A 23,874-nucleotide genomic window follows, 5' to 3' on the forward strand; every position below is an offset into this window, starting at 1 on the left:
GTAGCGAGGTGTCCAGCCGGGTAGACGTTTGTCATCAGACACTGGTTGTCCTGTCCCTTGCCGTTCAACTGCAACGCACAGGGTCTACATGCCACAATTGCCTCATATAGTCAAGGACGCAAAGCTTGCGGCTAGCAATGAGCGAATGCGTAACATCTGAATAACGTATTATTCTAGGAGCCTTGATGGTTAGAAGCTATGCACTGCTTCAAGATAACACTCCGCCTCCGACGTTGCATACTCTGATGACTAGGACAAACTTCGGAGCAGCTCGAGCTTGCTCCTCCAAAAGTCACGCTCCCGGGGAGCCGTGAAGACAATGTGTGCCACGCTCTCACCGGCCCTGAGAGTGAGCTCAGTTTCCTCTGTGCACGAAATGGCCAATATGTCACGCAGAGGTATCGCCCCCTTGAGGGATGTCCGCTCACAATCAACCCATAGTAGGATATGACCCTCGTCCATGTCTTCATGTACCCAGAAGTGTCGAGGGGCGAGCGTGGAGCCGCTCCCGCGAAAGTATGCGTCAAATCCCAAGCGGACAAGGATCTGGAATCGCTCCAATGGCTCCACGTTCTCAATAGCTTCCGATGCAGCTTGTGTATGTGTGGTAGCATCCGGAAGTTCTATCTCCGGTGGAACATGCTCGACTGACTCTGTAGTGCAGGGACCTGGTATCTGGACTTTCATTATCGGCCTCAGGTAGCCATCAAATGTGACCCTCCGTTGAGATCGCGTTTGCTTTGCACTTCTATGAACGGACCCAGATAGCTTACTTGGCCCCAGGCCCTCGGTTTCCTGGCCGAGGCTAGATGGGAGCTCACAATACCCGCTACTGCTCATAGAGTCACTCACCGGGTCCCGCATTCAATCTTTCACGTCAAGAATCCTTTTTTGGTTCACAAAGTTACTCTCGGTGTCACCAAGATACGCCTATCAACTATTACTCGCGTAAATCAGGTAGAATGAGGAGGTAGCCAGTGCTTCCCTAAGGTCCTTCGTAGTGAATGTGGGTCAAGAGATCTCCACGACAACCCTTCCCTACAATCCTGATGCGTAGCACCCCTCCACCTGCAGTATATGTGAACCAGAAGGGCGCAGTGGCCAATCTGACCTTTTCGCTGAGGCAATCTGGACAGACGCTTATTGAAAGTAACCAGCCTTCAGACGCAGGACACAAGGCAAGTGTTTGCTTCCTTATACATTCACTTAGCATACTGAAGCACTAGAGATCACTGAGCTCATCAAAGTTGATGTCCACGTTATCTGTACCTCGTGCCATTCGCTCCTCAAGCAGCCGCCTCCGCCGGGCCTCTTTGGCAGGATCTCGTGTATCGCGTATCGCATCTGCTTCGTCGTAGCCGTCCATCAGCTCAACCTTAACCGTCATCTTCGCCTCGGAATCCCCTGTGTCCGCTTCTAGGTACCACTGGTTGTCGCAGCGAGGACAGAAGCCGTCGGCCTGAGGATCAAATTTCGTCACATCTATGCGAAAGACCTTCTTACACTTTTTGCAGACCAGGATGAGCTCGATGTCCTTCTCTATCTCATGGTCCGACTGCTCCCGGTGGCACTCTGCACAATCAAACCATCGCTTACAGCACTTGGCCAGAATCTGTGTCTGGACGTTCTTCACGTGCTTGCACATCTATTCAACTTCGGATTTCCTACCGAAAGCCCGATAGTTCATTGCAAAACACCATTGTAAAAGATATTTTACGTGAAAATTGCAGACATAAGCAAAGGTACTCCAATGCAGACAGACAACGTCCAGGTCCTCGGAGGCGAGCAGATGCAGGACATAGAGGCAGATGACATTCGAATGAAGGTAGCACCAGTGAACGAGGCACGCCAAGCGCAGCTACCCAACATCCAGATGGCATCTGAGCAGTTGCAGACGTCGATTGGCAAGGTATCAATAGCATATCTTTCTAAGTTTGTGGTCCCCTACGCAGACGCATATGAAAAGATGCAACCGTGGACGTCCAAAGACATCGCTCTTATGTGAATTTTTGTCTATAAGTTTGTTACCGGCGCAGGTAAGCAACCAGCGAGAGCTGAGAATAATTAAAATGGAGACGCTATCATTGGGAATGCACTGGTCACACACCAGCTATGCAGATGATTGCTTTCTGGGCACCATTGATGAATCTCTGTTAAGTCCTAAACCTGCACTACATCAACCACTGTATGCGCTGCAGGGACAAGAGGATAGTGATCAGCTTCTGGGTGTCCGCAACTCAAGCGCTTCCCACAGAATAGCAGATGGGCCGATTGCACAAACTCACAAAAAAATGTCACAGCATCGGCTGCTGCTCTTCCTCCGCTTTCTGGATAGCTTTGTAAGCGACTTTGTTAGCCAGGCAAATAAGATCGCAGACTATCACAACAACTTGATCTTTCGCAGAATTCGAAAGGACCTCTTTCTATCCCTTAGAGAACACTTTAACTATCGAATGGCCCCCAACCCATATTCTAGTGACATTGTGTTCACCGCCTTTTTCCTTTTTAACGTGCTCGTGCAGTCAGTTCAAAAGCAAAATTGGAACCCCATTACGCTTCCAGACCACCTTACCGAGATTTTTAGCCAGCGAGACTCAATGAAAAGACTCATTGTGCTGTGTGTGAAACAGTATCATGAGGTCGGCCGAACACCCAAAAGTAAGCAGCTGGGTGTGCCCCCGAATCGCTATTACCGTTGTCTGCAACCCTTCTTTAAGAATGATACCTTTATCGTTTCACTTGTTCATACAATTCAAGATCGCATAACCATGGCCATTCAGACTGTTACACGATACATTGAGCAACGTAAGGCACAGTTCAGCGAGCAGAAACGTGCTACTAGTCGGCGTGTAGTCAGGAAGGTTTCCAAAGAAAATACTAGAACATCTAGAGACATGTCCAACACAGCAAAGGCTGGAGAGACTGATGCGCCCCCTAGTGTGTCCAAAAATGTGCGTAGTACTGATGTTCATTCCACAAGTGTTGGCGAGTTTACTCCCTCGGGAACCCAGGAGCTTTCAGAAACCTCCACAAGAATCGAAGAAGGTTCGTATCCGTTCAACGCATCTCAGGACCAAGTGGATCAGTGGCTAACTGACTATCTTCAGCACACAAATAGCGGGTTCTACGTTGGAGAAGACTTCAATCTGGATGACCCCTGCTTCCTGCCTATCAATTAAAATTCTTTGATGAATCCCGAGATCTTGGAGGTCTTGGGAGGCTCAAAGGGGAAGCGTTCGTCACTTCCAGGGCTTCGTCGCGGCAAGGCGGTTGGTGCAGCGACATCCGTTCCCGTGTGGCCCATCGTTTTTGTCTCTCCTCAATTTATTGATCAGGCGCCGTCCACTATTTGCCGACTCAACTTTTACGCAAAAAAGGACCTACCGCAGCGATATGATCACATTGTCGAACTGAGAGGCGCGCCTATTGCATCTGGAACGTACGACGTGCCGGAGACCTCTCCCTATCTTGAAGACTTCTCCAGCGCAACCCGGATAGATGTAGCTGAATATTTATCACTAGGATCTGTATGCCCCTTAGATGAGGTTACAGTAACTGGTCTTGGCGGTTGCTCAGGGATGCGGAACAGGCTAATTGCGCGTCTCCACCAACTACTAAATGGGGCGATTATCACTCCGCGGACAAGGCTTATCATTCGTATTGCTGGACACACCTACCACATTGCGTTTACTTTTCCGCCTGGTGTAGATGTCGAGGACGTCTGCCTCTATGCTATCACCTCAACCACAACTCTATTCACAGATGCACTCTCTATACAACGGCACACAATAGGTCCACAGGGGGCTGAGTCAGACGCTGCTACTTCATATTTCCGTACAGCACCACCAAAGGTTCACGAGGTGTTTTCTTTGATCAGAGCTCGCCTCAGTAATCCTCGCTCATTAGGAATCGTCAGTGCCTTGCTCTATGGCCTCCCTGGGAATGGCAAATCCATGTTTGCAAATGCAGCTGTTTCTCGGCTGAACCATCTAGCCATTCGCACAAACCTCGTTACTCTCGATTTGGCCACGGCCGTTGAGTACCTAGATACGCACGTGCTTTCCTCGCAATTAGATCGGCCTTCGTACCCGGCAGTACTTCTATTCATTGATGAAATTGATAGCGAACAAGCAGAGCATGCTTTTACAAACTTCCACACACGAATAAAGCTTCTTCGGGAAGGTCCTTACCGCATTTTTATCCTCGCTGCAACCAATAGGTTGGCAAGCCTCCCGTTGAGTGTCGTTACATGTTCATTTTCTCTATCTGTTGAGTTTCGCGCACCTGAGTATGCACAGCGGTTGGAACTTCTCAGAAGCAATTATTTGTCTATTGCAGATATGCTACACAAGCAATGGGCGTTGGAAACGGTTGAGGATAATGCGGATCCACCTCCTTGCTTAGACACGGGACCTACGTCCATCGAAGTTCTGGCTGAGCGGTTCGAAGGCCTCTCCTACGCCGACATAGCCTTTATTTTTGTCCAACTGCGTCACCACATTTTATCCGATAAGGCTACCAATCTTAGCGTGAGTGAGATCCAGGATAAACTAATTCAACTCGCTGGTGCCGCAAGGCCGTCGTCCCTCCTTTCCTTTGACATTGTACAGATTCACGAAGCACAGATTGGTGGGCTTGACGACGAACTGGATGCTATCAGAAAGATGATGTCTTCCCCCTTCACAAACTCCTTACTGATCTATGGTGAACCTGGCTGCGGAAAGTCTCAGATCGGTAGATACCTTTCCTCCGTTCTCCACTATCCGCTGCTCTCGATTGCTAGCACACAGTTAATCGGCAGCTATGTAGGAGAGACAGAGAAGGCAATCGAGCGTGTTTTTCGAATAGCACGGGCTTCTCAACCCGTGATCATCTTCTGGGATGAGATAGATGCCGTCTTTCCGACGAACTCTTTTTATAAGTACATGGATCGCGCAATCACCACCTTCTCCAGTTGCATTGATGATATCGTAGGAACTAAGGTCTTTTTAATTGCGGCTACTAATAAGCCCGCATCTATCCACAGTGACGCTCTTTCTCGATTCTCCCACAAGTTCGAGATTACACGGCCAGCTACACGCGATCAGGCGCTTTCAATCTTTACTGCCTGCTTGGGAGGACTGCCACTGACGTCTGAACTGAGAGAAACCCTACCTCTATATGCGGAAAAGATGATAGGCTTTACAGGAGCCGAGATAGCTGCGGTCGTCAATCTAGCATCCCTTAATGCTATTGCTCGTTGTGTAGATGCGCAGCAGCGCCACTTTGATGACCCTGCGGAGGCAGAGACACTATCAGCGGCGGACTTCCTGGCAGCGTTAAACATAAAGGCCGTTCACTGAGGCTCGTTCAGAGCTAATCACCAAGATTAAGGAGTATTGCTGTTCCACGCTTGACCCATTTTGCAGGCTTATCATAGCCACTGTGGAGCCAGATATTGATAACGAACGATGGCTGCTCACGTGATCCTGTGCGAACAGGATAGTAGTAGCACGGGCATTCATAGAATACCTGCTGGAACTTCGCCGTTTTCTTCTTCGCCTCTTGGGGCTTGAACCGGATTATTGGGAGCGTTAGATAGAGATCCATCAGGCGAGGCTCTTTTAAGTAGCCTACGTCTAAGTCCCAGTTTGCGCCCTCAAGATAGAAGTCATGGGCATAGAACCCATCTCCAAAAGCAGGCACGCTTCTATCGTCGATGTCGCGAAGAGGGTCAAGGTACCTCGTGACTTGGAAGCCCCATTCGAGTTGATCGATAGCTATGTTCATTCTACGTGATGCCTGCTGCTGCAACGCGGTTAGGAAGGCGGTGGGCAAACTCAGTCCACCAAGCCAGTAACTCTTTAGTGAGCCGACGTTCGCCCACTTCTGTAGTTGCTCCACCCGCTTGATGAAATCGCGTGACCATGGCGCTAGAGACTTCGTGCTCTTGTAAATGATCCCCCAGGATGCAGGAACCTTACCGACTTGCAAGTCGTTGAGCACCTCATCAAGATACGCCGACATCATCGTCAGCCCCCTGATACCTCTTTGGAGAGTCGTGAGGTCGTCACTGATAATGTTCCTGAGCCGCATGTGGCGTTCAGATTCCTGTAGCAGGACTGCCTTCAGCGGTGCAGTTTGATCATTGATGTCTGTTATTGGGGGAGGGAGGTTGGTTATTGGGGCCGGCAGACTGTGAATGATGTCCTGGGCTAGCTTGATCATACGCTCGTCTCTCGCTGACAAACCAGTGCTTTCTTTCTTCTTTTTCTTGGTTCCATCCTCGTCGCCGTCGCCGTCGTCTGCTACCTTTTTGGCCTTCTTCTCTTTCTCCTTCTTCTTATCATCCACTTCGCCAGAAGAGCTGCCGTCGATGGACTGAATCGTTAGCAAAGTCTCGACAAGGGTTAGAGACTCCACCTTCCGAGAAGCGACCTCTGAGTTACTATGTTGCCCGAAAACAGCGGGAAGATCAACCTGGGGTAACGTGGTGATATAGTCTCGATACTCCTGCAGGCTTCCTCGTTGCGGAATGACATACTCTGAAAGCGGGGGCGCGAGCAGATATCCGTCTCGCTTGATTGCAGTCTGGCAAAACACATGGTCTATGTAGACGTTGAGAACGCGCCTATCGAGATCGTCTATGACTCGCCCTCCATAGATAATGGAAGCGACAAGGTACTTCAAGGCGTTCCACGGAATAGTATCATACAGCTGGAGATACATGGACAAAACCTCGACAGCAGTCTCGTAATCGGATTGCGTGAACTGGTATTGGATGTTATATCCTAAACTGCCAAACTTACGACGTTCGACGAGGAGCGTGTGGTAGAACGAGATGCCGAAAAGCAGCTTCCTATAGGCGTCATCCTTCTCGTCGGGTGTCATGGAAAACATGTTTTCTTGCTCCTCTTGAGGCACATGGTACGAGTCACGGACTTGTAGTCGTTCGAGAATCGGCTTATCAATGTACGTATATAGTTGTTGAAGATTGGCACGGACACCAGAGGGCGCCTCTGTCGTGATCTTTATGCTAGTCTGAAGGACACTTATAGGGAATACGTTGGTGGGGTCTGATGAAATCCAAAGCCTGAAGTCTTTGTGCGGCGCTGAATGGGGTATATCTTCCACTAGCTGCTCCAGGACGGAGAAGAAACTCGGAGTTAGGTGCACATTGGCAAGTAACACCCAACGGCCCTCTTTCATGGACCGCTGGACGGCCTTCACTGCAACCTCTTGCTGGCCTTGGCCCAAAGAGATCTGATCAAGTTTATCTGCGCGGCCGCATGACTTGGCAAACGCCAAGAGCTGAGAGGTGGGATCAGCGCCTTGGGAAAGGATAAATAACAGAGGAATCTGGGGGGAAGAATCTGTCAATGCCAATCCCAAGTCAAATGGCGGTGGATTAGTGTATTGAGCCCCGATACTGTTTGCAACAAAAGTATAGATCGCGTTGATAAGGCGATCAGGTCTGAAGCAGCGCAGCACAAGCATCTTCTGGAGCTCGTTTAGCTGAGTGTCCCATTCGCCAACAAGAGGCGCCTTTTCAGGCGTATCGTGGACGTAGTAGTTAGTGTACCAGTCTTTCAGGCGCTGCTCAATGCTGGGAAGAAGGTTGCTGAAGGCAGGCATCTTATCAAGAATACAAAGGCTGTCCCACATTGCGCCGCTAATCCAAGTGGGATCGGGGTTCGGCGGCTGCTGAGACTTGTCGAACACCTGGCCGCCCTTGAGCAGAAAGGCATACTCACTCATATTTATCCTGCCATAACTTTCCAGGATCTTCACGCACATATGCAGAGACAAGAGAATCTTGTGCCGAGTAAACAGACCACGGCAGCAGTACTTATAAACCGCGTAAGTGTGGTAGTCGTTGAGGAGTCTAATTCGGGCGCTAACGTCCTCATGCTTCTGGCTGTTATTGATGCTGTTAATAAAGAGCTTCATGTATGCCTCCAAGCTAAATTGGTACATAGGATCTACTGAGCCCAGATCTTCGAGAACAAAGTACAGCAGCGATGCCCTCTCGCTGACAGGCTGATAAGCCCGCCGTGCCATATCAATCTTTTTCTCAGTGATCGCAGAGGTTTCAAGCTGCTTTGTAATCTCTGCAGACGTGACTTTGGAATTTTCAAGAGTGGCAATAAGCTCCTCGTCGTCGAGAAGACTGCCAGACGATGTAGCCAGGAGACGCAATATCTCATCTTCCAGAAACTGCAACTTCACCCGCATATTGGCTGTGTTGAGAACGATCTTATTTTTAGATTCCTCTAAATCTGGGCGTTCCTTTGAAACGACTGCTCCCAGCAGCTGGTCTGTTAGACCCTCCTTGATAATCGTGAAGTTGATGATACAGGCCTTTGCAAAGACCTCTGGTGTGTACAGAGGATTGGGGAGGCGTGTCGAAACAAATATCCGGAAGTTATCATTCCACTCTACCTCTTTATCGCGGATCTTTATGAACCGCCTACCTTGTTTCTTGATAATGTCCTTCCGTATAATGACGTCCAAGGACGGATCAATTTGCTCCCCGACGTCTTCAAGCAACACGGGTGTCCCGTACTGTATGCACATTTCAATTTGTTTCACTGCGTCTGCATCCTTTGCATTTATGATCTTGAGGTTCTCATCTGGGTTGCTGGACTGCTTCGGTGGCTTCTTTGATTGCTGAGTACCTACCTCAAGCTTGAGCGTTCCGCCCTCACTTTCTTCGCTCTGCTGTACATTCCCTACGTCTGTCTTGCTGTACTCAGGAGCCTCAAAGAAGAGCCTCTTAATCCATCTGGTTGCTTGGCGCTGAGGATCTATGATAAGTGGCGTTCTGTTGCTCGTCGTAATAAGTATCCCGTTCTCTGCGCTGAAGTTATCCTTTGGAAGGCCAAGCAAGCTCCATTGATAGATGAGGGCCTGCCCGGCTAAGAACTCCGAGACGCTGTACTTTTCAGGGTCTGTGCACGGAATCATCCACACATTGACAGCGTTGACCCACTCGGTCAGAACATATGAGCGGAACCGCCCAGTGAGTCCGCCAGCGTAAGATATGAAGGCAGCCGCTGTCAAGCAGTCTCCGGGCAGCGATGACAGATTGTAGGTTAGTGTCTGGATCTTCTTCGTCCACCGCTCCTTTTCGCCTCCAAGACCACTTATAAGCTTTTCGGCGCGGTTGAGCTTTAGGGCAAGTTCCTCGGCAAGCCTTCGAAGCCGGTCGCGTTCAGCAACCGCAGAGGCATGCTCACTCTTGAGTTTTTCGACGGCGGCAGCAATGCGAGCAAGCTCATCTTGCGCTGCCTGAAGTGCACGCTCCTTTTCGGCCAACTTATTCTTGGCGTCCTCCAAGGCGTCTTGTTTTGGTTTAACAACTTTGTAGACGCATGCGTACTCATAAACAGCACGAACCCATAGACAAAGGGACTTCCCAGCCACAGAAACACGCCCGATTGCGTCGACAGTGTAGTTCTTGTCCATGTAGTACCGCTTAACCTTCTTGAGCATCGTCTCAGGGATATTGTTAACATCATAGTTAATCAGCTTCTCCAAAAACTGACCTTCTCCCATAACTATTTTAGCAGACTTATAGTCTGTATCGCGATTAAGAAGCGTCATAACACCGGCCAGAACCAGTTTAACAAGCTCTGGAGGCTGTGTAAACGAGCGAATTTCGTAGATATCCTTAGAGTCAAGACTCTCCAAGGCCTTCTGAGCAGCCTCCAGGGCAGGAGTCGCCTCGTCTAGGTCCTTCTGGGCCTCTTTCATCTGTCCCATAAGGACCTCCTTTTCTTTCATAAGCTTCTCCGAGTCGATCTGGATTAGCCTCTGTTTCTCATCTATCTCACGCTGCTGAACAGCTATATTCGCAAGCAGATTCTCACAGTTCTCCTGAGACTCCAGAACAACCACTTTCGTCGTTTCCAACTCCTTCCGCATCTCCTCGACAGTCTCGCGCGTCTCCATGAGCTTATTGATACCGCCCTTAAGTTTGTTTATATCATTGGTAATCTTGTGGCGCTGCTGAAGAAGGATATCTCTATATAATCGGACAAGGGACAGGTATCCTGCTGGAGTAACGTGGACCTTGCGTTTAGAAGCCAGCTCCATTTCCAGGGCTGTCTTGTGGGATACGTCGTGTGCCGTAACAAAGGCTTTCGCCAGCTTCCTGCGGAGCGACATGCGTGTCGGGTCTGTAGTGTCTGACTCGTCTCTGCTGCTGTTTTGAGAACTTCCTCCTCGCGCAGTAGTTGCAGGTGGCTGAGCCTTTTCTTCAACGATATTTCCATTCTCATCGATCTCCAATACGCGCTGCATGTTCTCAAATTCATCCAATTCCTTGAAATCTGAGAGGAAGTAGAGCGCGACTTCCTCTAACGCCGAAGTGGGCCAGTCTCCGAAAAGATCGAGGGTACACGAGCCAACCAATGACGGAAACATGCGCAGACGGCGCCGAAACACCTCTCCTGATGGTGAGAAAGCTAAAACTATGTGAAGGTTGACCTTCGATCTCTGCAGGAGCATCTGATAACAATTCTCCATTGTCTCGCTCATGCCATACTGCTTGCATACAGGAGACAAAGCGTCGCGTATCTGGCTCATTTCGTCTTGCGTAAACAGACCAGGTATCTCTCCAGAAGACAATATTGAATTGACATCCTCTAGAAACGCCTCGTCGGCGATTTGCTGGTCGGAAAGGAGGAAGCACACTGCTTGGTTATCAACGCCGGCCATGAGAAAGAGCTTCTTCATATCTTCGCGGAATTGGGCAACCCCGTAGTTCTTTGCTAGGTCTATAGAAAAGACAGTTTGCCGCTGGAGATGCGCTGCAAGCCGTGTCATACTACTGCGTCCTGATCCACCTGATCCAATCAGCAGTGCGTGACCAGACGGAGAGGAGAGAATTCTGGCAATCCGACAGCAATGATCAATCGCGTCATTGAAGAGAACAAGATTCATGGATGCTGCACCGGAGTTGTTGTATTCTCTGAGCTTTTCCTCCATGAAGGTCTTGAGCATCTTCTTGCTGGTTATCTCCTGGAAGACGCCTACTTCTGTGTCAGGATCCTGATTGTTAGGAATTGTCGAGATCCACTTTGTCTCCAAGAAGTCTACAAATAGCGGAGGCTGCTTTTCATAGAACACACGGCTGAGGGTTGTATTGAAATGGTTTCCGAGCTTTGAGCTGAGCAGGTCAAAGAACCAGGGGCGGTCCGTTTCAACCAGCCGGTCGTGATAAACGCGGAGGCACTCGTGTGTCCAAAGCCGAACAATGGAGTCCTGCGTTGTTTGCTGCTGCGGGTCGGCCTTCATAAGGCTCAAGAAGAACTTGGACAAGTCACGTAAATTGAACACGTAATGCGGCTTCAGTGGTGTCGGCAGAAGAGAAGAAGAGACCTGAGCGTAGATCTCTATGCCAGACGTCACTAGGGTATCAACCATCTGCCTTATTTGCTCGTCAAAGCCAAGTGCAAAATGGGCGTTCAGGAGGGTGTGGAAGATGCCCTTCAGGACATTTTCACTGGGTGAATCTATTCCAAAGATGCTAAACAAGGAGAGGTTACGCGCACAGATGGGGTTCCGCCCGCCACCGGGGACAGCCATAGCAGGTACAATATCCACGTCTAGAATAGAGGACAAATAGTACTTATCCTTCTTCTGTCTGTACATTGTCCCGCGATCCATAACCTGACGCATAAACTCCAGAGGCGGCTGGGAACCGAATGCATCGCGCTGTGGAAGGTTATAGTCATCGAAGAAGGCCAAAAGCCGCTTACCACCGACCGGTCCCATGGAGGTCGTCGAGCGCGGCTGCAATCGAGATTCCAAGACAGCCTGAAGGCGCTGCGGAGATGTTTGCGCAGAAAGACCTAGCGACACTATGTTGTACTTTCCAATATTTCCACCAACAAACATCTTCTCCAGATTTGTGGCCCCATCGCAGGCTACTTGGAGAGTGGAATAGTACTCATAGGCAGAGTTTGTGATCAGGCCCTGCTCGAGTGCGGGAATGATGATGTTTTTAAAGATAGACGTCTTCCCAGTTCCGCTGACTCCATAGAGCATTACCCCGTACGAAGTGGTGTAGCTATTGGCAGGCCCGACTGTGTGGTAGTTCCTGATCTCGATAGACTCTATCGCTGCGTGAAGGATTGCTGTTTTAACCACGTATTCGGTGCGGAGAGTATCCACCGTGGGAACAAGAGTTGAGTACAGGGGAATGGCTGGATTGGGTCGCCACCCTCTCGGCAAGACCTCGTTCCAGTGTACCCAGCTGCGACGGCCGTGGTCCACCTTATAATCCCAAACGGTGTCTGCCACTGGAAGAGCACCCTCAACTTCACGGATAATCAAGTCGAAGTGTTGTCTGCCGTCCGAATCCAGACTGCCACCGAACGCCCAGACCAGTGAGAAGACGATATACATTTCAACAACGCGTTGTACCATCCCATCATTATCAAAAATGTCAATCCACACACCATTATGGGGCTGCGCAAGGGCCTCAAACATGTTGAAGAATGTCCGCATCATGGAGTATACAGAATAGTCGATGGACTGGGTCAGGATGCCTTGCTCTTTTGCATCGAACACCTTATTAAATAGCTTCATTCCATAACCCTCCAGAGTATCTATTATCAACTGGTTAGTCTCCGCTGGTACATCATGCTTTATGAGCTCCTTATAGTTGGAACTATCGCCCTCGTTTTCCTTGACCTTGGCTATTGCTCGCTCCAAATTAAACTGAAACGTCCCATAGCGCTCTCTAACCAGCTCATTCCTTGTCCTCGAGCGATAAAACTTGTCTATTCCGTGCCTATAGAGCCATCTCCACTCTATGTCCGAGAGATCACAGTAAATCATTCCTGCACGGGAGACAGTAGCAGGAGAGGCTTGTGAGAGATCATTTGCCTCAAACAAGAAGTTGACGGCCTTAGGGAACGAGATACGCTCACCGTTGACAAGTGTTAGTATCTTTGAATCGTCAAGCACTGAGTTGAGGGACTCTATCCACAGTGTGTCCACAGGGCCATCGAAAAGCGTAGTGTAGTAGGTCTTATTGTTGGGATCATTACCCAGTGCTGAGCTGCTGCGGATACAATTGGAGACAACGCCATCAACCCATTCTTGGGTCGCCATGTCAAACGCCCCATACAGCTGGTTGATGTTGAGGGCTTTGGGATTTATGTAGTCTATCACAACGTCGTAGGCGTCATCGTATGGGGTGCGGACCTTCTCATCATAGACTGGCTCCACCAACACGTCACCGACGGTGGTGTCCTTCTGATCTCGTGCGGGAGTAAAGGCATACGCACCTGTGTTAGAGTCATATTTGTAGACATCCTTCATGTAATGGATACATTTAGCTAGGTAAACTGTTTCTTGTATATGCTTAGACGTTCCTGTTTCGTCTTTGTACAACTTTTGCAGAAGGTAAAGGTATGGGGAGACAGCCTTGAATGGAATTTCCTGTGAGTCGACGACGTGTTTGATCATTATGCAATAGGGGTTCTTAAGAAAGGCCTTGGCCTGTACAGCCCCCTTGGGCTGAGTTGCTTCAAGATACTCTGTATATGCTTTCTTAGCGCGAGCGCGAGCAGCCGCAAGCACCTCGTAACAGGTTGTTTTGCCGGAGCCAGAATTCCCAATGACCATAACTCCGTGCCGGGACTCTTGTGTTTCTAGAAACTGGAAGATCTTGTCGCGCTGCTTAGTGTTGATATGAATGTTCCGTACTGCCATCTCGATATCCACGCCTGCTTCCACAAGCCCGTACGAAACGTCCTGCAGCTCTACACCCGGAAAGAGATCGCTAATTAGGCCTGTGAATAGAAGTGTGTCCTGGCGAACAAGTTTCGGCTCCGTGCTGTACTTGAGGCTCCTCATCATGATCATATCCTCCGGATACTCTGGATGGCTGCGCTTCAACATGCCTGCGGTCAGAAGAACCGCCTTCATTGCGCGCAGACCGAAGTCATAGTGGCCTTGCTTGGAAAGCTGAAGGTTAGAAAGTTCAAATAGAGTCTTTGCCTTCATTCCTAAGGACTTGGCTGTGGCGAAGCCCTCGGAAAGGATCATGATTTCACAAATGAGTTGCATCTGTGGCACACACATTGAAATGGGGCGGAAAAGGGCCTTGAGGTTGTCAGGCAGCTCCGAGCGGCCGGCATAGCCTGGATTCATGGTTATGAAAACGCCGCACGTGCGCTTTAAACTGATTTCACGTCCCTCAAAAACAAATCTAGACGCATTTTTAGAGATAGCTGCAAGGATGGTTCCGACTTGCTGTGCAACAACTGAGAGAACATCGACGTAGAGACGATTGAACTCGTCAAAGCAGCTCCAGGCGCCTGTCTGGCAAAGACCCGAAAACATCCGACCCAAAGACTTGTAGTCCAGACCCTCGGAGCAGTTGAAGATGAGACATTGGATGCTTATGGCCTTGGCAAGGTCCTTCGTGGTCTCGGTTTTTCCAGTACCAGCAGGTCCTTGTGGCGCACCGCCCTTACGCAACTGTAGAGCAGAGGTCAGAGTAACGTAGCACCGATCTGTCAGAGGTGTGCAAACAAGTCGGCCAGTGTTTGCCAGGTACTCGTACTGATAGGCAAGAATTGATGTGGTTTGGCGAATGACTATACACATAGTCATGTCCTCGCGCTTCTCCTCCTTCTTTTTTTTCTTGTTGCTCGGCTGGTCAAAGTCACTGCCCACCAACTCCAGGTAATACTTTAGTTGGCTGAACCACTCAAAGCATTGGTCGTTGTAAACCTTAGCATGGTAGAGCTCTTCTATTATGTCACGATTATGGACTTCTAGGGTAATGTGGGAACGCACCTTGTTCTGAATAAGGGAGCCCTGGAAGTTGCATGGGTACGGCGCTGCTTGTGGCACTACAAACTCCGACCGTTGCTTGCGGACGATTTCAGTTAGCTTGCTGAGGAAGATCATAGAGCGTTTGCGGGAGTTTTTAAGGTTACGCCGAACAGTGTCAAGGCAGTCCTGGAACCCAGGTGTTTGCATGAGTTGTTGCATAAGAAAGGCCTCGTCATCCAATTCTTCCTGAGGCTCCTCTGCTGCTGTCTCGTCTCCACCATCAAGGCCATCCTCTCCAGGTCTGTCGAAAGTATCTTTTTTATTCCTCAATGTGGGAGCTTCTAGCTTGGTTTTGTCAAGGAACTTTGCCCCGCTAGAGAGTGCGTGTGCAACGTGCTGCGTCCATCTGATCTGGTTGCTTGCTATAGTAAGTTGACCCGGCCACTTTCCAAGCAATATCTCTAACGGCAGCTTTCCGTTGACCATGTCCAAGAGGCAACGCGGCGCCATGTCTTTTAGAGTTGCGCGCATACAATCTTCCACCTGTCCGAGCCAGACTTCAACGGGAACTCCTGTGCAGATGATATTTCGAAGAAATGGCACCAACTCTCCGCAGTCCCCCCTCATGCCCGAAGCAATAACGACAGTATTTGGCTTAAGCTGGCTGACGTCGGTGTACTGACTGATATTTGTCCCAGCTTTGTCTGTGACGTCAAGAGACTTCATTGCATCAAAGCACTTGCGTATGTGTGGCTGCACAGCAAGTGGATTCTTCGACTGAGCCAAAATCTCAAGCAACTCGTCGTTGGAAAGGAAGTAGAACCGTGGGAAGGAAACGCGCTTTCGCTCAAGATAATCCTCCAACCTCTTTTGGATCTGATCGAGCGTCTGAGAAATCTCTAGCATTGATTTAATAATCACAGAGGATCGTCGTAGATTAATCTTAGAGCCGATATTTGTTTGCAGCAGCTCTAGAATATCGAAACAAACGAGGACCCGTTTCTCACGGTGAATGCGTGTCATGGACTTCTTCCAAAGTTCATTGGCCTCGTCGAAAAGCTGGGACTCTGCCGGAAGCTGCTTACGGATATCATCAGAGGCGGCAAAAATGGTCTCCAAGTACATCCAGGCACGCTGAGAGTTCAGGATAATCTCGATTCCTTCAGAGACCTGGGAGAGCACCGCGTCCCACGTGTCCAGCTCCTGCTCAAATGCCCGTGCATACTTGGATCCCTTCATTGTTGATATGGACAAGGAGTGCTCCTCTAAGTTTGCAAAAAGGTCCTCCAGGCCCTTCAAAATGTAATAGGTGGGTTTGTTTCGTACATCCCCGCCGTACGACTTGCTCTGATACGTTGCAACATTAAGCTCAAGCATGTGCCACTTCTTGACGATGTCACGCATTCCCTCTTCAATGAAGAGCTCCTGCGTGGCGCCGCTAGATATCGCAGCAATGGATTCAGCGTGCACCATGAGTCCGGAACTTATGATAAAATGTAGAGTGAAGTGCATCGAGTCCGGATCAATGATGACTTTGTCGTAGGCTTCATTGTTCACGGCAGAGGAGGAAAGCCCAGCCGATGTTGTGGAAGAATCAAGGTTGACCCCGCTTGAGACAAGGTTAGATAGTTTGGCAATTGGCTCTCCTCCTGAGGCAGGTCCCAGAATATTGGGAGTGTCTTTCGGGATCAGCAGGTAGATGCCAGTTATTTCTGAGATCTGTGCCCAATGGCGCGGACGCATAGCGGTGTTTTTGAGGTCCTGGCTAACAGCGGGAACAGGTCGGTACTCCTCAAGCTGCAGAGCAAGAGTCTTCGAAACAGGAAATGCTTTTGTATCGTTGGGAAGCTTTCTTACCGAGATTTGGTTTTTCTTAATTTCAGCATCGAGCTGCTCGTGATCAATGTGGCGCATCTGAGTTCGCTTCACGCTGCTGTAGTAATTGTTCCAAGCGGAAGCAATAGACCATATGCTCTTGAGCTGCTTGATCATTCCTTGTATTATGCTCAGCTCTTTTACGTCCTTGAATTCAGCTTGGAAAATCCTCAACCCATGCTCAACCTGTTCTTTCAGCTGGAGCAAGTCGTCATACTTGTTCTCAAAGCGATGAAGTATCCGCTCCGCCTGCTGTATGTCCTCGGCCGTCAGAGCAACACCCTCGATTGCCTTGGTTACAACATTGGGAGAATATGGTCCTTCGCTCTGGACTAACGTCTTCAGATCCATACACGCTTGGGTGAGATTGGCCTGGTCTCTCGTAACCTGGTCTCTGAATTTGGTTCGTTCCACAGCCACCTTCAATTGCGCAGAGTCGATGGCGCCCTTCGCCTTTGTAATAAGATCTGTAAGACCGTTTAAGATAACAAGCTTATCTGCAGACACGTTCGCTTCTAAGGTCATAAGCAGTTGGAACTTCTGCCCTATAGGTTGGCAGCGCTCATTAATGCTGCCAATAAGTACCTTTGCACTGTCTAGGTTTGTAATCTGACGCTGGAGGTCATCCAGGTCGCGAGACTCTTTGTCCAAGAGCAGGATCATCTCGTTAAGATCGTTAGTGACCAATTTGAGCTCGGAAAACGCCTTCTCTTGGAGAACGTCAATAAGATAACTCTGGAAGTCGGCGCTCTTGCGCGCAAGTTCTGTCTTGAGATTGGTACAGTCAAGCTGGATGACAGACAAGTGTATGTGTGACTCCTCTTGCTGCAGGTCAGCTTCTAAGCGCTGGAAGCTTTTGAGCGTATCTTCATAGACAGACAGAGGCTGCGATAAGAGGTTATGGCGTATTTCGTACCCTCGCATATCCTCCAGCCAAAGCTCGGAATAGCGAGCAAAGTTCCCGGCGTAGGTTGTCGCTTGCTTGCAAACCGCATCTAAGCTATAGCGTATCCAGGCTATGGCATGCCCCAGTGCATTGGTGTTGATTCCCTTGGCCTGCTGGTCTGTAGCCTCATCGGGACAGCTGCTGGGCGAATAGACTGTGACGGTATTAGCTGGCTGATCCAAAATGTTAATTGCAAATCTAAAGAGATCTAGATACGGAATTCGAACCTTGTATTCTGGCATCTTCAGAGACGCCCATTCATCTATGTCCGCACGCAGCACGGCTATCTCAGCAGGAGATGTTTGCAGGCCCTCTCTCTCCCGCTGATCTATCTTCTCCTGAAAGATACGTTCTGCCTCTGCAATCCGCATTTCCCGCAAACGGCGCTCCTTCGCTGAAAGGGATATGTGGAAGCGTTCTATACGTTCAACGATACCCAGAATGGCGGATCTCAGGACAGTGACAACAGCGCCATTCAGCTCGTCAACAGATGGGCTAATAATGGGATGCTTAGTGAGAACCAAGAAGAGTTTAAAGATCGGGATGGCCTCTGGCTTATAGGCAGACATGTCTAACGGCCTGGAACGACGTCCAGTCATGATGAAGGCCAGCTCCTCAAAGCTCTGGACAAAAAGAGCGAGCAGCGACACCTCAATCCGGGATTCTATTTGAGAAACAAACTGGATCCACTCTGCTTGTACTGAAGGGCCATCTTTCCGGAAGATATTATAGCAGCTTACAAGAGAATCTTCCGCTAGGTTAAGGGTCTCAAAGAATTGGCGTGTGGCTGAATCCAAAGTAACACGTTGGTTAGACACAAATTCAGAAAGCTGAAGTGGCCCACTAGTGGACGATCTCTCACCAAGTTGGGCGTCGTCGTCATCTGCAAGGCTTTGCTCCATCGATTGGGCATGGCTCAAGGAACTGGATGACGATGTATCCGCGCAAAGCTTGCAATTGATGAGAGAAATGGAGCTTAGAGACCTGATGCAGTCCTCGATAGTCTTCCGTTTGTTGTGGAATAGGCACGTCAGTGCAAACGCTTCAATAGCCAGCTTTCGCGCCTTCATAATGAACTGGAGAAGACCACGGGTATTCCAGCCTATTTTTGTCCACGCATCCGAGAGATAGTTAGACAGCTCGGAGAGGCGCGAGCGGAACAAAAGGATCTCATCAGGCGCTAGGTTATCCACAACACGATTGACCTCAGAGACACAGAGAGATACAAGCTCCTTTTTCTGATGGAGCGCAGTTCGGCGCGAGTACAGTTGCTTGGCGTTTTCAGGGATGTCGTATCCTAACTTGCTCCAGTACATGACTTCCTGCAAGCAGTTCTTGATAGAGACAGGGTACTGAAGGCTAACCCGATTCAGAAGAAGGATTGTGTTCGTCGTCTCCTCGTGGGGCTCGTCCTTTGCTTGGGGTGCTTTCTTAGCTTTGTCACTTGATGTCCCCATGTCCAGGGCGTTAAGTGCCGAGTCGACGTTTAGTTTTTCCTTAAGAGCATCTGGAATGGGCGTGAGAGCCATGATCGGCTTCTCTAGCTCTGCCTCGAAATTGTACGACTTGATGCTCGAAACCCATTCGCGGAAGTTTCTGTCTATGTAGCTTTCAAAAAGAGCTTTAGTTTTGGCGTAAATCTCAATGGCCTCGCGTTCGTCGCGGGAGTAGTTGACTAATAGTTCGACTGCCTGCCTGCTATCATTGGTTCCAACACCAGATGCCGCGGCTGCAGCATTCCTCCGCTCCCTGTTTAGGAGTTCTGAGGCAACTTGGCGAGCACCTGGGGAAAGCCATATGACAAGGGCATCCCAGTCACGCTCCAAAGCGCTGAGTAACCGTTTAATATTCACCGAATTCATAGCGATGCGCGGCTGGAATGAAGCAAATGTCAACACCGTAGAGTGTGCCACCGTCGTCGCCATACTGGCCGAGGCCTGGTCAACGTCCAGTTTGCGCTCGGGTTGAGCATGCTCGTCTGTGCCACTGAGTGCCACCTTTGCTGATGCCTTTGCAGTTCCAGAATTAGCTCCACTGACAGCCTTCGTCGACCTGGCTTTTGTCCCCAGTGGGGCTTTTGCAGCTGCCAGCTTGGTAGTCCTTTTAGTGTCCCTAGCCTCTGACGGTTTGCTTTCAACATTGGTAGTGTTAGACGCTGTCCTTAAAAGCTCAAACTGGCTTTTTATCTGTCCTGCCTTCTCAATGAAAAGGCGCACAGTATCGAGAGTTTTCTTTTCCACAGAGCGTCTGAACGCTGGGCGACTAGATAAATGGCTAAACGCCTCAAGGATAGCGCAGGTTTCAACAACGGAGTGGCTAGATTGGGAAAAGTTTGTTGAGATAATGTTCTCAGTGAAGATAGTGAGCGCCTTGATCCCCTGACGGTAGGCTGCGACAGACTCGTGCCACGAGTTTGATCGCACGTCAAAGTGATTGTATGGAACACGAGAAAGAAGGGCGAGATGGCGTAAGAATGTGCGCTGAATCTCCCTAAAGGACCGCCGGATCATTTGGCCTAAACTTCCTCCAAATTTAGGAAGAAGATACTCAGCAGAGTTAATGTCTGCAAGTGATGCCGTGTTAAGGTTATCGTAAGGTGGCTTTCCAATCTGAGAGAGGAGACTCATGTCGACTGTCAATCCATTAGGAAGCTCTATTGTTTCTGTTTTAGGTGTGGCAGAGAACGTGTTCTCCTTAATATGTTGCTTCCCATTTTGCTCTGCACCCGCATTGGAATTAGTGTGGCGCTGTAAGAATCCATCCTTCGAGGCAATTAACGTGTCTGCACGAGAAAACTGGAGCCTATCCTGACATATTTCGCACAGGTCAATGCATCTCTGGCCAAACGCCTCTGCAGAGGAGACCACTGAAGAATCGAAGGACCACTCCATGAACGGCTGGTCAGGTCTTTGTTTCCGCAGAAGCAGGCAATAGACCGTTTTGTGATACTGTGGAGGAATATGGTTAAGTGCAGCAGGGTTATCGTAGCTATCCTCTGTCCCTTCGCCTTCTTCAGTTCTCTCATCGGGCTCGGGAACTGGCTCCGGCTCAGGAGGAGGCAGCGCGCCCATCTGTGCCTCTGCCTCAATGGCTGCCTTTTTGGCCGTTTCTATTTCTGTAACAAGGTCCTCGTGCTCCTTTGTATTGTCACACGCCTGCTTATATAGCAATATCCACGAATTGATGATTGCATTGCATCCAATAAGATCGTGAATAGACCGGAGACTGTCCCCGACAAAGATATCATACAGGCTAACCATGGATACCAGGCTATTAACCACAAGCGACGAGACACGCCGCAACAGCCCAGACAAGTTAGCCACGTTAGAATAGTATGCTGACTGGGCACTTATTAGCTTTATTTGGCAGAGAAGATCCGGAAGAACTGATGCGATATCGTTTAGATCTTTTGTGGTCATCAGGGATCTACAGGCGCCCTCAATAGTCCCCAAAAACTTTAGGTTTGACATGCTTTCATTTGTGCGCTCCTTGATAACTGCAGCAAGCTCGTCGAAGGTGTCAGCGTACTGTGAGTGTGCCAGCTTCAAGGTCTCAATTACATTACACAGCGCCCTTGAGCGTAGCTGGTCCAGAACCGCTGTGAGGTCTGCAGCCCTAGTCTTCCAGTAACACAGCTCGTCCAGAGGGTCCTGCAAGCGAGGAAACGGGTGATACTTCGTTGCACAGGCATTGAGCCCTCGTGCTGCCTTTTTGCTAAACTGAGTGATGGGCCGAGATGCATCATCAGTCTTTGGAGCCGTCCCTGGCGTTATTGCTTGTTGAGCAGTCATTGAGGTCCGTGCCATGGAGTGCACACCCGAAAGCAGCTCTTTGATTTGGCGTGTCCAATGGACAACGAGAGATTCTAACCGAGGTATGAGCTCTTTGTTGCGCGAGCCCTCTACTGGGTCTAGATCCTCAAAGCTAGGGATATACAGAACGGTTCTCCCCTTTGCAAGATAAGTCGTCTCAGTCAAGCTGGCCATATACCGCTCAATTTGGCTTAGAAAGTCGTCTCTAACACTAGATGGCCAAGTGTTGAAGGAACGAATCCAGGGAGAGTAAACAGAATTCATGGCATTCAGTAAGGACTCTGTGACGCAAGGAGACACCGTCCCCATCTGAATGTGATTTCTCCAGTCGGTGAAGTCGGCCGGCATTGTTTCAAGTCGGACGAAGTAGTAGATACTGAAGGCTAGCGTCGGCTGAGAAGTGTCCGACTTTGCCGCTGAAAAGTCTGTTGTATTGGATAGAGAGTGAACAACCTCGAGTTTGTGTAGTTTCTCATTGAACCATAAAAAGAGTGAGCAGTGAGCGGAGTCTGTCGGATTGGTAAACTCTAAAAACAGCTCGTGGTATGGATCCATGTCCGTGAGCTCGATCCTATAGCCCCCGGAGGCACGCATGATATCGAGAATGAAATACAAGAACTCCTGGTCGACCGGCACCAAGTTTGTGCCCTCGACGCCACCACTCATGACCGAGTCCATTTTTTACTTTCAATATTTACTTTCCACTTCCAGCACTTGGGCTTCATGGTAAACCCAGAGCTGCCATGAGAAAATATTTACCAACAGGATATAGTGATCAGCAAGAGAGGTTGTCCATCAAAGGGTCTCTGGCCAAGGCCGGAGAATACAGGGCGTGCTCACGGTAAGGACCTCACATATCAAGTAGGTACCGGACCTGGCTATCGTGTGCAGTGCAGTTCCTGGAGAGACCCCTGCGTCCTTATACCGGATTACTCCATATGTGGCGTCTAAACGTAGCCCATCATCGACACAGAGTACCCTGAGGGCTATGGATGACTCTGAGACATGGATTGCTTGGGCAAGAACCCTGTCACCAGAGCGTACGACTTGCAAACGCTTATGCGTGGGCCCGTGAGGCTCGGTTATGCCTTCATTGAAGCCTTTACGCAAGCAGCCCTCCACAGCGCTATTCATTTTATGAAAGAGACTTAGAAGAGGCGGTCCAAGCGTCTGCCCTGGCATGGCAGCCCTCACCGGCCCAGGAAGAGAGCTTGCAAAGGTTTACTTAAAGATTGTGCTCAGGACGGAGATGACAATGATAGCAATGACTGCTATTATGACGCCCCAGATGATAAGGCACTTCTTCGAGCATTTGTGGTGCTTCTCTGCCTTTTTGAGATGTTCCACGCCAGCCTCCACGTCGTCATCCGCGGCTTTCACATTGGCCTCGATCCGGTTGATCGTCTCCTGGTTCGCATGCACCTCCTCTGCCATTAGGCCCATCATGGCCAGTACCTCTGCTACATCGCGGTGGATATTCTGGATCAGCTCTCCTTCACGCTCGTCCACGAGCTCCATCTCCTGAAGCTCTTGGCGGAGCATCTGCTCCTCGGCCTTCTCATTCTCTGCCTCGCCTGCGGGTCTCTGTGCGTCATACTGGGCGGCGCGGATTTTGTTTCCGATGTTATCCAAGAGATGGGTAAGCTTCTTCATAATGCTGTCCAGCTGGGTCTCCTTGTTAGCCACGGTCTGCTGGTAGGATCTCTTCTTCCCAGCAATGATTACTGACTGGGCATCGTCTAGAGCCCCTTTGCGCTGGAGCGCTGCCTGCTGTTTCCCAAGATCTTTAATCGACTCTGTAACCTCTCTGAGCATTCTGCCCTTTATCTCCGCGACCTTACCATTTATCGTGTTCTTAAATTCTTTCAGCTCTACTTCGGTGTTGATAGACTCTGCCTTGCGTGTCGCTTCTGACAGGGAAACGATTGCATCGTCAACCCGCTTAATGGCGCTATTAATGGCCTCGTAGGCAGTGAGTATTTCCTTAGGGACAGGACTCGTTCCGGAACTAGTGGCCGTTTTGCCTGTAGCGGGCTTTTCAACCGGCAGGAGACTCTGACTGTCGTTGGGTTCGTCTATAAAGTCGTCATACATGTTCTCCATCGGTGAGCAATGCCAATTACCGTTTCAAAGATTTACTTTTTAGTCTAACTTTTTTCAAATTTGCTACTAACTTTTACTCTCTCCAAGCAGTTGCACTTACACAGCGCGTCAGTTGGTGCCCATTTTCTTGTATCTGGTTGCTACCTTCAACATTCTCTAAGCCTTACTAAACCTCCTGAGAACTATGATGGAGCACATACAACGCTCAATGCTATTCTCTGTGTGCTGTTCCGCAATTAGTATATCTCAGTTCAGAACAAAGTAGTTCACAACCTACTCTCTTGTAAGGCATGTTCATGACCAAAATTGTGCATGAGTGAACCTTAAGATAAATCATCTGCTTGGTTTAACGGTGGACAC

The 23,874-nt window shown here is 49.5% G+C and overlaps 8 protein-coding genes across 8 annotated transcripts; 3 read left to right on the forward strand and 5 right to left on the reverse strand.

Moving 5' to 3' along the window:
* Positions 1-249: 249 nt before the first annotated feature.
* GL50803_0017256 (uncharacterized protein) lies at positions 250-864 on the reverse strand (the record flags this gene model as incomplete). Its single annotated transcript, XM_038045911.1, has 1 exon — positions 250-864. The coding sequence occupies one exon, from the start codon at positions 862-864 to the stop codon at positions 250-252; it is 615 nt and encodes a 204-aa protein (XP_037901916.1).
* A 358-nt stretch (positions 865-1,222) lies between these two features.
* On the reverse strand, positions 1,223-1,645 carry GL50803_004928 (CHY zinc finger domain-containing protein; the record flags this gene model as incomplete). The annotated part of the gene is made up of 1 exon (XM_001708311.1): positions 1,223-1,645. One exon carries the CDS (start codon positions 1,643-1,645, stop codon positions 1,223-1,225), a length of 423 nt encoding a protein of 140 aa, XP_001708363.1.
* Positions 1,646-1,750: 105 nt separating this feature from the next.
* On the forward strand, positions 1,751-2,005 carry GL50803_0013775 (uncharacterized protein; the record flags this gene model as incomplete). Its single annotated transcript, XM_001708310.1, has 1 exon — positions 1,751-2,005. The coding sequence occupies one exon, from the start codon at positions 1,751-1,753 to the stop codon at positions 2,003-2,005; it is 255 nt and encodes an 84-aa protein (XP_001708362.1).
* Positions 2,006-2,069: 64 nt separating this feature from the next.
* GL50803_0013776 (uncharacterized protein) lies at positions 2,070-3,179 on the forward strand (the record flags this gene model as incomplete). Its single annotated transcript, XM_001708309.2, has 1 exon — positions 2,070-3,179. The coding sequence occupies one exon, from the start codon at positions 2,070-2,072 to the stop codon at positions 3,177-3,179; it is 1,110 nt and encodes a 369-aa protein (XP_001708361.2).
* Positions 3,180-3,188: 9 nt separating this feature from the next.
* On the forward strand, positions 3,189-5,342 carry GL50803_0013777 (Cell division control protein 48; the record flags this gene model as incomplete). Its single annotated transcript, XM_001708308.1, has 1 exon — positions 3,189-5,342. The coding sequence occupies one exon, from the start codon at positions 3,189-3,191 to the stop codon at positions 5,340-5,342; it is 2,154 nt and encodes a 717-aa protein (XP_001708360.1).
* A 13-nt stretch (positions 5,343-5,355) lies between these two features.
* On the reverse strand, positions 5,356-22,077 carry GL50803_0094440 (Dynein heavy chain; the record flags this gene model as incomplete). The annotated part of the gene is made up of 1 exon (XM_001708306.2): positions 5,356-22,077. The coding sequence occupies one exon, from the start codon at positions 22,075-22,077 to the stop codon at positions 5,356-5,358; it is 16,722 nt and encodes a 5,573-aa protein (XP_001708358.2).
* Positions 22,078-22,206: 129 nt separating this feature from the next.
* Positions 22,207-22,545, reverse strand: GL50803_0031331 (uncharacterized protein; the record flags this gene model as incomplete). The annotated part of the gene is made up of 1 exon (XM_038046045.1): positions 22,207-22,545. One exon carries the CDS (start codon positions 22,543-22,545, stop codon positions 22,207-22,209), a length of 339 nt encoding a protein of 112 aa, XP_037901917.1.
* An 87-nt stretch (positions 22,546-22,632) lies between these two features.
* On the reverse strand, positions 22,633-23,514 carry GL50803_007309 (Qa-SNARE 1; the record flags this gene model as incomplete). Its single annotated transcript, XM_001708303.1, has 1 exon — positions 22,633-23,514. One exon carries the CDS (start codon positions 23,512-23,514, stop codon positions 22,633-22,635), a length of 882 nt encoding a protein of 293 aa, XP_001708355.1.
* Positions 23,515-23,874: the final 360 nt, after the last annotated feature.

This window comes from Giardia intestinalis, chromosome 4, assembly GCF_000002435.2.
Source record: "Giardia intestinalis strain WB C6 chromosome 4, whole genome shotgun sequence".
Classification (NCBI taxonomy): Eukaryota; Fornicata; order Diplomonadida; family Hexamitidae; genus Giardia; species Giardia duodenalis.